This window comes from Aspergillus piperis, assembly GCF_003184755.1.
Source record: "Aspergillus piperis CBS 112811 unplaced genomic scaffold BO85scaffold_3, whole genome shotgun sequence".
Lineage (NCBI taxonomy): Eukaryota > Fungi > Ascomycota > Eurotiomycetes > Eurotiales > Aspergillaceae > Aspergillus > Aspergillus piperis.
The window spans coordinates 1,280,042-1,294,264 of NW_020291593.1; the positions used below are offsets into that span (position 1 = coordinate 1,280,042).

General features: G+C 52.9%; 5 protein-coding genes across 5 annotated transcripts; 2 read left to right on the top strand and 3 right to left on the bottom strand.

Annotated features, from left to right (window-relative positions):
• Positions 1-1,291: 1,291 nt before the first annotated feature.
• On the bottom strand, positions 1,292-3,809 carry BO85DRAFT_456774 (thioredoxin domain-containing protein; the record flags this gene model as incomplete). Its single annotated transcript, XM_025661471.1, has 4 exons — positions 1,292-1,932; positions 1,988-3,493; positions 3,550-3,667; positions 3,720-3,809. 4 exons carry the CDS (start codon positions 3,807-3,809, stop codon positions 1,292-1,294), a joined length of 2,355 nt encoding a protein of 784 aa, XP_025519120.1.
• Positions 3,810-4,128: 319 nt separating this feature from the next.
• Positions 4,129-5,931, bottom strand: BO85DRAFT_189901 (WD40 repeat domain-containing protein). Its single transcript, XM_025654425.1, has 4 exons — positions 5,743-5,931; positions 5,504-5,669; positions 4,768-5,433; positions 4,129-4,682 (listed from the first exon to the last, which is right to left on the bottom strand). The coding sequence occupies exons 1-4, from the start codon at positions 5,781-5,783 to the stop codon at positions 4,428-4,430; spliced, it is 1,128 nt and encodes a 375-aa protein (XP_025519121.1). The 5' UTR covers positions 5,784-5,931; the 3' UTR covers positions 4,129-4,427.
• Positions 5,932-6,243: 312 nt separating this feature from the next.
• Positions 6,244-8,375, top strand: BO85DRAFT_484942 (putative G2/M phase checkpoint control protein Sum2; the record flags this gene model as incomplete). Its single annotated transcript, XM_025663278.1, has 4 exons — positions 6,244-6,266; positions 6,337-6,372; positions 6,475-6,718; positions 6,990-8,375. 4 exons carry the CDS (start codon positions 6,244-6,246, stop codon positions 8,373-8,375), a joined length of 1,689 nt encoding a protein of 562 aa, XP_025519122.1.
• A 1,420-nt stretch (positions 8,376-9,795) lies between these two features.
• BO85DRAFT_456776 (uncharacterized protein) lies at positions 9,796-11,170 on the top strand (the record flags this gene model as incomplete). The annotated part of the gene is made up of 6 exons (XM_025661472.1): positions 9,796-9,933; positions 9,994-10,076; positions 10,137-10,281; positions 10,360-10,395; positions 10,458-11,055; positions 11,130-11,170. The coding sequence occupies 6 exons, from the start codon at positions 9,796-9,798 to the stop codon at positions 11,168-11,170; spliced, it is 1,041 nt and encodes a 346-aa protein (XP_025519123.1).
• A 532-nt stretch (positions 11,171-11,702) lies between these two features.
• On the bottom strand, positions 11,703-14,005 carry BO85DRAFT_435501 (putative nuclear RNA binding protein; the record flags this gene model as incomplete). Its single annotated transcript, XM_025658529.1, has 2 exons — positions 11,703-13,871; positions 13,979-14,005. The coding sequence occupies 2 exons, from the start codon at positions 14,003-14,005 to the stop codon at positions 11,703-11,705; spliced, it is 2,196 nt and encodes a 731-aa protein (XP_025519124.1).
• Positions 14,006-14,223: the final 218 nt, after the last annotated feature.

The following is a 14,223-nucleotide window of genomic DNA, read 5'->3' on the forward strand; positions in this document are numbered from 1 at the left end:
CTTCAACCGAACCAGCATCCAATTCTCTGCATTGGATGGACTGACCCAACCCTCGGATGCATTTCCGCCTTTGGGCGGGATTTTTAAAGCGGAGCATCCCGGCACCAAACTTCGGCTCCGAGTGCGCGCGCGCCCCCCATACAACCAGATATCAGGTGGGATTGTAGACAAACAGGAGTCTAGATTCTAGTGTTATATCGGATAGAATATTCAATGTGGTAATGAGAAAATTACTAGAATGTCGTTTACAGATCCGAATGTAGACAGTAAGTATATCACTTATTATTAGTAGTAGGATATATTTCTGTGACACAATATATCATCTCTAGTACTTGATTTGAACATTGAACTTATAACCATAATGATATACAAATATACACTCCTAATAACCATGACCTTACTACTAATGCATGAGCAAAGCATAATATTCCCCTACAATAAATATGAATTATTGACAGCAGTACTACTACTAGTCTTGAACTATAGCCCCAAACTCGACCCGAACTTCGACCCATACTAAGTAGCCTCCATTCACAGTAAAATAGCACAATCAATCAATTAACAATGAAAGCGGATGTATATTATTCCTCCCGACAAGATACTAGACAGATCACAGTATTTCAAACACACACTACCTAGTACTTACTGTACAATCAAATCAAAGTAATTTCCATCCCCAACCAATCAAACCACATGCCTTTCAACCTCCCTCAGCAGGCAACCAGCCAACCAACCAACCCTGAATCTCGATCTCACCTGGCAAGTCCAGATCCCCCGTCATCTGACTGACACCCAAGCGGAAAAAAAAAAAGAAAAGTCAAAAAAAGAAGGTACGTACCCCAGCAATGACGTAGCCATGGTTGAAACAGCCGATGAAACTGAAACTCAAGACTCAAACAAAAGAATTGGAAACAATTGCACATAACTTTGTAACCCCTCCCTCAAACCCAAATTTGTGTCACCCCCCTCTTTGTAAGTAGTAAGCAAGGCAACCCAATGAAACAAATAACTAGTTAGATGATCGGTTGTGTGACTACTCATGCGGTGGAACGATGCTCAGGCGTATCGCTCATTGGGGTTTCGACGGAGTATTTGCATTGAGGCTGAGACTGGGCTACTGCCATTAACCCTGTGTTTGTCATACGCAAGCTGGACTATGTAGAGCGCTAACTATCGGGATCATCTCAGAAAATCATATCAATCTGTTCACTGATTACATATGTTAGCTGTAGAGCTGAAACATCCTGCAAGGCCTGAAAATACACTAAAATATTTCCATTCATTGTACAGTTCATACTATATTCACAACCCGGCATCGCCCGCTTTCACAAACCATAAGATGATTCTTCGCCGTCTCAGACGCTTTCAGTTCCCTATACAACGGATTTCGCGTCCGTAACCAGAACGATTGATTCCCTACAAAGTCTCCCACATGAGACGCTCGGATATCCACAAGAGATGCGGTTGTGGTCGCCGTCGATATCGCCAACCCGGCTTCCGCCCGAATCTTCTGTACAATCATGTCCCGCACACAGACTGGCTCATCTGTCTTTCTGATCACGCCCTCAGAAGCTTGGACACTGCCCTCGGTTACAGAGGTAGCGAATACGCCCGTGACATTCCGTGTCCCCGTCTCCAACCCAACAATAGCGTCCAAAAGCCCAACAAAGAGGAAGGGATGTTGAAGTATCTCCACGGAAAATGAGCGGCATGTTTGCCGGGCAAGTGTCTTGTATTCCTCATCTTCCAACAGGCTTCCGAGGCGCAACAGATTGCGGGCAATAACCCCATTGACAGCTGGCGTGGCCGACTCCGTGCCGGTCTTCAGGCGAAGGAGCGGACCCGGAGCCCCTGATGTCATTGCGGAAGGTGTGCTATAGTATCCTGCTGGTGTGGTTCCCACATAGGCAAGGAAATTATCGTTCAGATATTCTAGTAAGAGCGTTAGCATCACAAGTCTTCCACCGCCGCAGTAGAGAATACGTACTTTGCAGTTGCTCGGCGAATTGCAGGTAGCTGTCATCAAATGTAGCCTCGTACATGTCCAGCAGCCCGCCGATCAGGTATGCATAGTCATCAGCAAAACCTGGGGTATTGCCTCTGCCGCCATCCCGGTAAATGCGCCAGAGCTGTCCAGTAGACTTCTCGAATAGATTCTCCTTGATAAAGCTGATCGCCTTTGCCGCTGCCTCTCGGCATTGTACCGCTTTTGAGCTCTCAATCTCCTCGAACAGCGCACTGCACTTAGCCAGAGCACCAATGGCCAGTCCATTCCAGGCAACGATGATCTTATCATCCAAATCGGGGCGCACGCGCGTCCTTTCGCGGTAATCCCGGAGTTTCTGCTTCGCTGTTCTAATGATCCTCACCACCTCCTCTTCCCCTAATCCAAAGTCCTTTGCAAGCCTGCTTGGTGTTACCTTGACCGATAGGACATTTTGGTTCATGAATTCATCATGCGGGTCGTTCTCGGGCGCAATGTTCCCGTCAGGCAGAACGCCCCAATGACGGGCGCAGACTCCAGCATCTCGTTGGCCCAGCACCTGTGTCAGCTCCTTCAGCGTCCAGACGTAGAAAGCACCTTCTCGCTTCTCGGTATCATTGGGCGTGGGCAGACTATCCGCGTCCTCGGACGAGTGGAACGCGCCCGTTGGCGACTGGATGGGTGCAGTAGTCAAGTAGGTAGCCAAGTCGTAAACCGCACCCAGCAGCTCGGGGTTGTGGGTAATTTTGAATGCATCCACATAGACATCCAAGAGCTGTGCTTGATCGTACAACATCTTTTCAAAGTGTGGCAGGCCCCAGTCGCCAGTGACACTGTATCGTGCGAAACCATGGCCGATATGATCCCGGATACCCCCGCGCGCCATACTAATAAGCGTGTCAACAGCAATGGCAGTTGCTTTGGCGCATTCATCACGTCCAACAATGTCTGCAACCGCAGTCGGATAGATACCCAAACGTAATAGGAAACTCAGGTTAGATGGAGTGGGAAATTTCGGCGCAGTGGAAAAGCCACCGTGGAGAGGGTCATATCGAGAAACAAAGTGCTGGTAGGCTTCCTCCAGAAGCTCGAGGTCCAAGTCTTCGTCGGCTTGCCGGTCACCTTGGTAGGAATGTGTCCCTTCTTCAGCAAACTCGCGAAGTTGTTTCGTAATTTCCTTCGCACTCTCACGGCATCGCAGTTGTTGTGTTTGCCAAACATCGCTTAGTTTCTCGAGGATCTCGACGAAGCCAATAGTCTCATTTCCTGTCAGCGTAGAGGAGTTGGGGCCTGGCCAATAGGTACCACCGAAGACCGGCTCCAGATCAGGAGTCAAGAAAACGTTCAGAGGCCAGCCTCCAGAACCAGTGGTCGCCTGCACGTAGTTCATATAAACATCGTCGATGTCGGGTCTCTCTTCGCGATCGACTTTGATTGGAATGAAAGACTGATTTAGAATGGAAGCTACCTCCTGCGACATGAATGATTCCTTCTCCATTACGTGACACCCTGAATTGACGTTAGAACATTGTGCCAGCACAACGCGTCGCGAATGGAGAACTTACAGTGACAAGCCGAATAACCAATACTGAGGAAGATCAGCCGGTTATGGCGTTTGGCCAAATCGATCGCTTCGGCATCCCATAGCTGCCAACCCACTGGGTTGTTCATGTGCGCCCTAACCTATTCACGAGTCAGTACTTGACGCGAGGGCAGGGGGTTTGTCCGAACTCACATAAGGCGATCGGCTCTCGTGCAGTCGGTTGACGAGTTTCGGACCGGCGTCGGTCGCGCCATCGTGGTGCATGGCTAATGGAGCAGCCATCCTGTTGAGGCCGTGAGACATTCACGCAGTGATCCACTTAGGTTGATAGTTGATTCGTCTATCCAGCCCAGAAGGGTACACAGCCTCGGAAAGGCACGTTGTGAAAGAGGGGAAAATAGTTGATAAGATACCACCTCCGCGGTTGGACCCCGGCTCCCAAGCTAGACAGGGGAGGAGGAGAGGGGGGTAAGGAGATGGAAGAATGACCAGAAAGGAAAGAGGAATCAAGATGGGGCAGGAACGACAGGCCACGAGTAGTGGTGGCAAGAAAGAGCCAACTAGATAGAGGTATAAGGCAGATGGGCAGCAGGAAGAGCGAGCTAGTGGGATGAGGGGGAGGATGGAGAAGGAGCGAGGAAGCAGCATGTGCCCGCGTTAGACTGGCCCGCATCCGGGAGATCGTCGGCCGTCGTGCGTCATGGGTGCATCAGCTGGGTCACGTGTGCTCCTGCCTCCTTACTCGGTACATGTCCCTAAGTGCGAGTGTGCCTACATTTACAGAGATATTCTACAGATCTACGATTTGCCTAGGCCCTAATACTCCGCACGGCGTGGTAACATCCCTGTTGCTAGATTCGCCCCACCAACAATAAGCCAGGGCAAGCAACGCAACTGCACTCAGTCCTCGGCCATTAGTTCCGCCAGTTCCCGCTCCTCTTCTTCCGTCAGCATCGTCCCCGGGTTTTGTTGCTCTTCCTCGTCCTCCTCGTTGTTTTTCTTCGCCTTCGCTACTGCGATTTCAAGTTCATCGGGTTTCAAGGACCATTGGCGAATAGTGGCATCGATACTGACGCTGACGACAGTCGATCCGAGAAGCACGAGCCCCGTAACCTCTTCGTAGTGGCCGGAGAAGGTATGGTAAAGCTGCCCAGTCTGTCCAGTAGAAAGTATATATGTTAGTCGAATTCCCATGGCATAGAAACAAAAAAGTGGTATGGTACTGGTTAAATGTACGTACCGATCGATTCCACACGCGAACCTCCTCATCTCGGCAAGCAGTGACTACCCAGCCTCCTTGTTCGTAGATAACTACATCTCGCACATAATCTGGGTGAGTCAGAGTCAAGTTGGGCTTCCAGCCATCCTCTCTCACAAGGCACTTGGATGTCTTGTCCGCCGAAGCAGTCCAGAGATCAGCGTCGCGGTCGAAGAAAAGCTTGTGCACGTTGGTATCGTGGGCGAGAAGAGCCTCTGTGCCAGTAAGGTCCTTACTGCCAGTAGAAAGATCGAATTGACGGATCTGTCGGTCACTACCCGCACTGAATACAATTAACTCGGGGCTGTCTGAGTCGAGGGAAACGGGATCGAGGGCGAGGTCCTGGATCCCCTTTGCATGACCTTTCATCACCGCGAGTCGCTGGCCGGTCGCAATGTCGAAGACAATGAGTTGTGCATCGGCGCCTCCTGAAACAAGAACATCCTGACCTTGTAGTCTTGTGCTGATAACAGACCTCACGAAGTCGGTATGACCCTCGTAGCGCAACTTCGGCTCCTTCGATTCCACATCCCAACTCCAGACCGTCTTGTCCCAGCACCCCGCGAACAGCAACCGGCCATTGGGGCTAAAGCATATACTCGTGACGGGGGCAGTCGGACCTTTGAAGAGAGCTGCAGTTTCACCGGTCTATAGGGAAAGAAACGGCTTAGCCCGGGTATTCGTAAGACACGCAGCAGCGAGAATACCATGCACCTACTTCGAGTATGACCTTCCTGACCGTACCACCACTCTGAGCTACATAGACGGACCCAGTACTCAGAGGATTGGGTGCGACTGCGAGGATTTTACTCTGAAGACGGATGGGATTGCCATTGGTGTTTTGGGACTTCACATCCTTTCGCTTCTGCTCATCAAGGGCGGCTCTGGGAGGCGTGGGGCATCAGCGACTAGCTTGCGGATAGGAGGAGCTGGGCGGTAGAATATGGAGTGACGAACGTGGTTTGGAAGAAATCATCCCGGTGGGAGGACTGGGCCATAGTGATAGGAGGGGGTTTTCTAGATGATGCGTCTATTATTATGACCAAGAACAAGGAGCAGTAACCAGGAAAATGGGGCAATGTAATAGCCAGGTTAAACCCAAACAGTGCCTGGGATGCTATCCACAAAACGAGCTTTTGGTGAATAATGAATACTACTAGCATTCCCCGCTGACGGAGCTCACGTGGTCCGTTCGGGCAAAACTAACGAAGGAACTGCATGTTGAGCTTCTCCCGTCCACCGGAGCCCCAGCCTTTCCCACCACAAAACCTCCGTCGTTCCTTTTTAAACCTTTTCTCTCCCTCATCTTCCCTTCTTCTCTCTTCCTCCCACTTCCTTGCCCTTCCCCCCCTCCCACCTCCCTACCCATTGAGCAGAATTTTCCCTCCTCCTTCCCTCTCTCCCCCTGTACCTTTCTTTTCTATCTTGCGCGTCAATCGCGCACACTCCCCTGTCAGCATGGATATGAACCATTTAATAGGGTCAGTGTTCTATGCCACTACTGGTCTGAACCAGGGTTTGTGCGGCTAGGCGGGAGTTAACACCTGGCAGTCAGCGTTTCAACCTGATCTCGAAGAGTGACATTCGGTATGTTCGATCCTTCCCTTCCTCGGCTTCTGGCCTTTTTACAGCTGCTTCGTCCTCGCACCTGGCTGCACCCCCGGATCAATACTGACGTGACCTTGTCAGTTATGTTGGAACGTTGCATGAGATCAACCCTGAAGCATCCACCATAGCTCTGGAGAATGTTGTCTCTTTCGGGACCGAGGGTCGTCGAGGCAATCCCGCTGAGGAGATTGCCCCGTCGGCCAGCGTCTACGAATACATTGTCTTCCGAGGCAGTGACGTAAAAGACATTAGCGTAGCAGAGGACACGAAGGAGAACAGTCAGCCTGAACCTCCTCAGGTGCCCGATGATCCCGCCATCTTAGGGGTAAGTTTACCAATTCTTCACTTCATTCCAACCCTTGCCTGCCTTTTGGGTGCTTTGCGTCCTCGGACTTGTTCCGTACGGACACTCGATCAAATGATGAAATATTTCGGATGTAAACTCACAGACCTGTTCCGAATTGCGCAAACAATTCATGTGGATATTTTCCGTTGCCTTCCTTCTGAATGATCGAGAAGCAAAGCACTTTTAACTCTGCCTTGTCACACATCTTCTCTTTCTCAAGTCATGATGCTAATTGAGTTTCATGAAACAGAGTATGTCTCGTCCGGGACCTACTTCCCAGGGCTTGCCTCCGTCACAACAGCCTCAGGTGCCTCGCCCGGCGCCTCCTGGCTACCCTCAACAACCGCCGTTCCAAGGCTTCTATCCTCCTTATGGACAACGCTTTGGAGCCCCCGGTTTCCCTCCTGGACCTGGTTTTCCTAATATGCCGTATGGAGCCCCGCCACCAGGATGGTTTCCTCCCCCGGGTCAAGGATTCCCCCAAGGACCAGGCCAGTTCCCCCCACCTCAGATGCCTATTGGACCCCCTGGCCAACACCAGACCCCTCCTCCGCAGCGACAGGGGGTACCTGGCGCAGGCCCCGTAAATGTCCCTAAACCCACCTCTGAGCTTCCCGTTGGTGACCGGCCGTCCAGTAAGCCAGCCAGCCGGAATGCCACACCCGCACCTGGCGTCTCTGCTCAGAATGCTCCTCCGCCCCCTGTTGAATCGAAACCATCTGTAACGGAGGCCGTACAAGCCTCCAGTATTCCTGCTGCTGCCGCGGCTCCGACTCCGGCCAAGATGCCACCTACTGGACCCCGGAGCGGACGTGTGCAGCCGGCGATTCCGATCAATGCTCCCTCCAAGCCACCTGTTCCTGCTGTAGGCAATCCTCCTGTCGCTGGCGCTGGAAGCAGTGTGCCGCAAGGTACCGCTCAGGCGGCCATTACCGAGGCCACGCGTGCTGCCACGGCGGCTGTTGCGGCGGCTATGGCCAAGCTGCCCCAGCCTAACGCGCCCAAGAAGCCTGCGCATGGCGAGGTGTCCGTTGAAGGAGTAACGAGACAGATGGCGGAAATGAAGCCGTATGAGGGCAACCGCGCTCCCCGTGGTCATCATCAGCATCCCCGTGGACGTGGCGGCCACCGCGCCCCCTACCAGGGACAGTCGAAGAAGGTTGAGGTTCCTGATACGGACTACGACTTCGAGACTGCCAACGCCAAATTCAACAAGCAAGATCTGGTCAAGGAGGCCATTGCCACTGGATCGCCTGTCCACGAGGCTGAGACTGCTTCCATCACTAACGGGGATATTGAAGCGCCTGATACCAGTGCTGATGCATCCTCTGTGGCTACCTACAACAAGTCCACCTCTTTCTTCGATAACATCTCGAGCGAGGCTCGTGATCGCGAAGAGGGAACGGGAGGCCGTGTGGGCGGCCGTGAGTGGCGCGGCGAGGAGGAGAAGCGCAATATCGAGACCTTCGGCCAGGGTAGCGTTGACGGCTACCGGGGAAGCTACCGTGGTCGTGGTAGAGGAAGGGGCTATGGCCGTGGCCGCGGTGGCTACGGACGTGGATACTCTCGGGGTCGTGGAGGCCTTCGTGGAGGTCGCAACACTTCGCAAGCCACCGGTGTGCCTACCCAGACATAGGCGATCCAGTGTCGGCCTATTGTTATTATTTCATGTTGAAACTTATCACCATGCGTTTAGCGTTTTGAGTGGCTTTGTCTTTTTATCTGTTTTCGTTCTGCGCTTTGGGGAGTATTGTAATCCTTCCACAACTTTCTGCTTCTGATATCCCTGGCGTCTGATGGAGCATCCTACGAGTACTTGAGCTTGGCATTGTACATGTCGGGACATTTCGGATTGTGATTGGGATCACTATGGGTTACGGTGGGATTGGGGAGCTTCGTGCCTGAACGGCTACGGTTGCATCTGGTGTCACATTTGGCGTTAAATAGTCGCATGGGTTGGTCGTGAGCCTCCTTTGCCTTGCTTGTCTGGACGATGATCATGTCTTCTTTCTTGATGATGCCCGCCCGCGGAAAGGGCGAGGCTTTTGCCTGAGTCTGACACTCCCAGAAGCTGCTCTGGTGGACTCGAGTCTGTGTATCATACTACAAGATGATTCCCCTTCGCATGCAAAACCCGGAAAAAAAAAGGAGGCCAAATGGTCTGCCATCAGGTGTCTTCTCGTAGTTGACTAAGTCTACCGTAGTTGGTTCTTCAAAGCTGTCTGTCTCGGCTGCGTCTAGTGATTAACATGCAGTGTGGGGCGAAACCGGACGGGGAAGCGTGCCTTCCCTCTTCTGCGAAACCTGTTGAGCATATTCCTTCCCTACAGAGGGCCTCTATTCGTATTCTAGAGTTTCAGTCTAACAACATCTTTGAATTGACTTTCTTGCTCTCAAAAATCAGTCTGATCCTTTGAAAAGGCTTAACCGCCCTCCATCATGCGGGGAGAGCTTGCTTCTTCCCAAGTTCCGTGGAACGGCCGGAGCCCATCAACTGGCCAGGGTCCAACGAAGTCCACCAGGACAATCACTTAGTTTGCTCGCCTCAGAGTCTCTCCACTCTCAGTCACTACTATATCACCCATCCCTCTCTGATTCGTGCGTCCTTGTTTGACATGCCCATCCTGCCCCATCGTCGGCAAAATCGCCTCCAAAAACGTGCTCCTTACCTCGGTCAAACTGCAAATGGGCTTCCCCGACCGATTATATGACACTTGTGGGGAAAGATAGGCCCAATTTCTGGCTTGCACCAAACGGCACTGGCCAGTGAAATGGCACCAGAGTGTTATGATATGACGCAGATTGGAGCGGGGAGAATCAGGATGTTCATCCGGTGTCCCACCTCCCCTCACTACGACAGACATCGTCGTGTTCCCCCCAAGAGGAAAAGCAGCATATAATCTAGTCAGCGCTGTACTAGATAGCCAGTCACAGCTAGTTTCTTCTTATTCTGTCTTCCAGCCACTTCAGACGCTGTGAGCAAAGTCATCTCTATCTTCTAGATCTGACTTGTCCCCTCAAGTCCTAATCATTATCCGCCGGTTATACTACCTGCCATGTCTGCAACTAAAGCACAGGTCCCTGACCAGCTCCCTTGGGACCCAAACTGTACCCAGTTTCCCTCTCGCAAGGAACTTCCCAAGATTCCAGGTGCTCCGGATGAAGCTGCCTGGGTTTGGGGCAAGGATGATTCGGTGTGTGACTAATTATTACTTCTCTGCTCCGAACTATATGTTAACGCATTAGCAAATTAGCTAGGCCGACTGAACCTGCTCACACCAGCAAGAGTCAAAGCAGCCGCTGCAGAGATCCGAACTGGCGAGATGATCCGTCTCGAGTGAGTGCCCTCACTACTCATGTCATGCAAGCATCAGTGATGGCCAACTTCCACCCGCAGTCTTCCGTTGAACGTTCCGAACCCACCGGCATTCCATCGTCAATCCTTCGAGCACAACATCAAAGAAGTGGCCAAAGACATCGTATTCGACGATACATACTCTCTGAACACGCAAAGCGGCACTCAATGGGATGGATTCCGTCACGTACGATACTTTCCACATGAAGTCCTTCCCAACTCCTAGCATACCTAGCTATCTATACTAATCCCCGAATCGACATAGTTCGCCCACGGCGAATCCAAAACCTTCTACAACAACGTACGCACACCCCAAACCCAAACCACCACAACCCCAAACTAATCCAAGGTTCAACCCACCAGACCAAATCCACCGACATCATCGGCCCCACCCCCACAGACCGCTGCAGCATCCACCACTGGGCCACGCATGGAATAGCCGGCCGCGCCATCCTCCTCGACTACAAACACTACGCCGACACCCACTCCATCTCCTACGACCCCTACACGACCCACCGCATCACCTACGCCTCTCTACAAGCCTGCGCCCAATCCCAAGGCCTCGACATCCGTCCCGCCTCCAAAGGCGGAGACATCCAACCCGGCGACATTCTCCTCATCCGTTCGGGCTTCATCGAGCGCTACAACGACCTAACCCCCGAACAACGCGCCCAGTATGTCCTCAACCGTGCTCACTCCGAACTCCAATTCGCCGGTGTAAGCCAGGAAGAACCTATTCTGGATTGGCTGCATGATTGTTACTTTGCTGCTGTGGCGGGCGATTCGCCCACGTTTGAGGCGTGGCCGCCAGAGAAGGAATTTGGGTTTATTCATCAGCAGATTCTAGCGCTGTGGGGGATGCCGTTGGGCGAAATGTGGGATCTGGAGAAGCTCGCTACGAGGTGTAGGGAGATTGGCAGATGGGTGGTCTTTGTGACGAGTGCGCCGGCCAATGTTGTTGGTATGTTCTCCCTCTCCCCCTGTTCCTATTTCTTCTTGTTTGGATAGTGTGGGATGCTGATTTGTGTGATGTAGGTGGAGTGGGGTCGCATGCGAATGCGATGGCTATTTTGTAGGTGAGGATAGTATAGTATTCGAGGTAAGCTATGTGTCTTTGAGACACTATGCATGTTGATATTAGTGGTGTATTGGTGATAAGTTAGGTATACAACTACAGCGTACATTACTACTGAGAAAGCAACAGCAATAAGAAATATATCATCAATGTTCAATTCATAAAGGGTCATCACGTCGTTACACTCGTCAAGGAACAATAGGAAATAGACATAGGAAATACCCCCCCTCCCGCTCACTACTATCATACCAACTTCTTTCCTCCACTGATGCTATCCAAGCAAACAAATATATGGGTGTAGGATGAAATGCAATGCATCTGCATATACCCAACTCAACCCCTGTTTGCGCTCATTCATCATGCATCATCCTCCTTCAAACATCTGTCCATGTTTCATGTTTCATATGTCATCTGTAATCTTCCACAGATACCAATCAAAACCCACTACCCAAAGTGCGAGATACTCATATCACCACACCACCACACCAACGCGATCAGTCCAACTGCCACGTAATCAGGTGACCCCCCCTTCTTCAGAAGAAATCCTCCGGCCACTGAAAACTCCCTCTATTCTCTCCCTCCTCCGTCGTCCCTCCCGCCAACGCCCGAGCCTTATCCCGCGCCTCGCGCTTCTTCCCCATCTCCTTAGCGATGCGTCTATCGACCTTAGCGGCCGTAGCAGAGAGATCTTTAGGGAGGGGTGGCACCGGAGGGATATATTCGTATCGGGCTTGCTTCTTTTTACTCGGGGATGCAGAGGGAGAGGAGGAAGAAGAAGAGTGCGGGCAGCTCTCGACTATCTCGTTCTTCGTTTCTGGGTCGATTACTCCCTGGGAGGTATCGTCCTGAGGGGTAGGGATCGAGTCGCTTTGGTGATGGCAGTCATGGTTCTCTTTGTCGTCTTGGGGTGGTTCGTTGGCACTTGCGGAACGGAGGTCAGAACGGGCCTTTTTCATGCGGAGGCTGGGTTGGACCCGGTTGCGCGAGTTGGAGGCTCGTCGGCGCGCTGAGGGAGAGCAAGTGCTTGCGGAACGGAGGGGTTGGGAGCGGCGTCGACCGCGCTCTTCGCCGGAGGAGTAGGCGGTGGTTGATATGTCTTTGGATTGCTTGCGCTCGACGGAGCCGGGGCTGTCGCTGGTGAGCATTTTGGGGAGCTTGGTGCGGCGAGGGGTTGTGGCTTCCTCGGATTCCGAGGGCTTGTCGGTGCCTGGTGTTGTGGAGTGCTTTGGGTCTTTCTGTGGAGATGTCTTTAGAGATTCTGGGTCTGGGGATTTGCGCTTGAGGGATGGGCTGTCTGCGCTTAGGGAGCTTCGTCCTTGACGCTCCTTAGGGGTCCTCGGAGTGAGATGTGGCGTCCCGGCGAGTTCGTGTGGACCGCTGCTGGGCGGGTTTGTCAAGGATGACACGGGGGCTGACGCATTCCTTGGGGACGTAGGTGAGACTGTTGCTGCGGCTTGATACAGCAGCCGCTCTGAAGGAAGCGAGGGAAGCGCCCCGGGGACAAATTTCCGAGGGTAGGGAATCTCTGGTAAGGGCATTGGTGCCAGCACCTCCTGCTCTTCACCCACCAGTTCGCGCAATTCTCGTCGGGCCCGCTCCAGCTTGATCTCTAGATCACTGACTCGCTTCATCAGCTTGGCTTGCCGTTGAAGTTCCTTGCGCGACTTTTGCCGTCGCACCGCGGATCCCTCCAGCTCTTCCGGCAATTTGCTTGAATCTTGTCGTCTCACCAGGGGTATGCCCAAAGACGATTTAGCTTTTCGCAATTCTTGGATCGACGACCGAAGGGAATTGCCTGATTCCGTAAGCTCGCCCGAATTCTGACGCGAATGAATTCCAACGGGCCTATATTCCATCTGCTCGGGAATCGGGTTCCACGACCGCTGGGGCGTGTTCGACTCTGCGTTCAGATTTTGTAAGTAGCTTCCCTTGACAGTTCCCTTGTAGCCAGACCTCTTCAGCTCCGCATATGCCCTCTCCGCCTGACTCAAAGGGTCACCCGGCTGTTTGGCACCTGCGTCTGCCGGTCCGGCCTTTGATCCCCAGGCGCCGAATGGGTTGAACGCTGATGCAATTGCCTTTCCAAAGCGGAAGATTCCCGAGGGCCGCTGGCCATTGCTGTTGTTGCGTACGTCATCGCGCATGAAGATGCTCGGCGGTTTCTCGCTCACGCTGTCGTTCATGCTTCCCTCAACGAACCGTGAACGTCGCCCACGAGCGGACGGACCAGCCTGGCGCATATGCCTCGATGTTCGTGGGGAGCCATTGCTCCTGCTACTCGCAGAGTGAAATGGTCTGCGATATCCCGTAGTGGTGGTAGTCGTAGTAGCAGTCGCAGTCGTATTGCCGCTGCTTGGATTCTCCTTCGGCGCTGGGGCTTCACTATCAGTGGCCGGAGCATCATCTCGCTGCTGCAGCGGCCAATCGTTTGAGCGCCGTCGTTTGGCCGAGTGAGCGGATGGCGATCTGCTCCGGGCAGGAGGCTGGTCCAGCTCTTCTGCATCATCGAAACGACCCGACTCATCGGTGCTGTAGCCGGACTCGAGGCTGGATTCGCTGACATTGCGCGCGTGCTTGCGAGTCCGGGATTCGCGGGCCGCATGGTCAGCGCAAGTGGACTGCAGGGTCTGTTCGAGCTGACGGTCGGTGTCTAGAGGGTCGAGGTCCATGGTTGTGCTGGTGCATCCGGGAAGCGATGCCAACTGTTGTCGGGGAAAATGATGGGTCAGATCTTTTGGTTCACACAGTATCCGCCCGCGCAAGGGAGGAAAGAGTGGATGCTATGAAGTACAAAGAGGGTCTGACTTACCTCGGTCGCAGCCTCACGATCCGTCATCCCGTCAGTCACAACGTTCCACTTCGACGGGTAAGTATAGAAGGATAGGTCATTGGACACCAGAGAAAGCGCGAGACAATGGATAAATAAAGAGACCGAGCGATGGAGACAGCAACAGGGAAGCGAACAGACGGGGAAGCCGGAGTGGGGAAGATGGCAGTGATGGGTCGGTCGTTCAGCTGGTAGATGTGGCCCGGGTGGTCGGCAACAAGTCTGGG

Excerpts from the sequence above, each read along its gene's own strand:
- BO85DRAFT_189901 (XM_025654425.1), bottom strand. The coding sequence starts at position 5,783 with ATGGCCCAGTCCTCCCACCGGGATGATTTCTTCCAAACCAC. Across the intron at positions 5,670-5,742 it reads GATGATTTCTTCCAAACCAC|AGCCGCCCTTGATGAGCAGA; the intron begins GTTCGTCACTCC and ends CACGCCTCCCAG. Across the intron at positions 4,683-4,767 it reads TTCGCGTGTGGAATCGATCG|ACTGGGCAGCTTTACCATAC; the intron begins GTACGTACATTT and ends TCTACTGGACAG.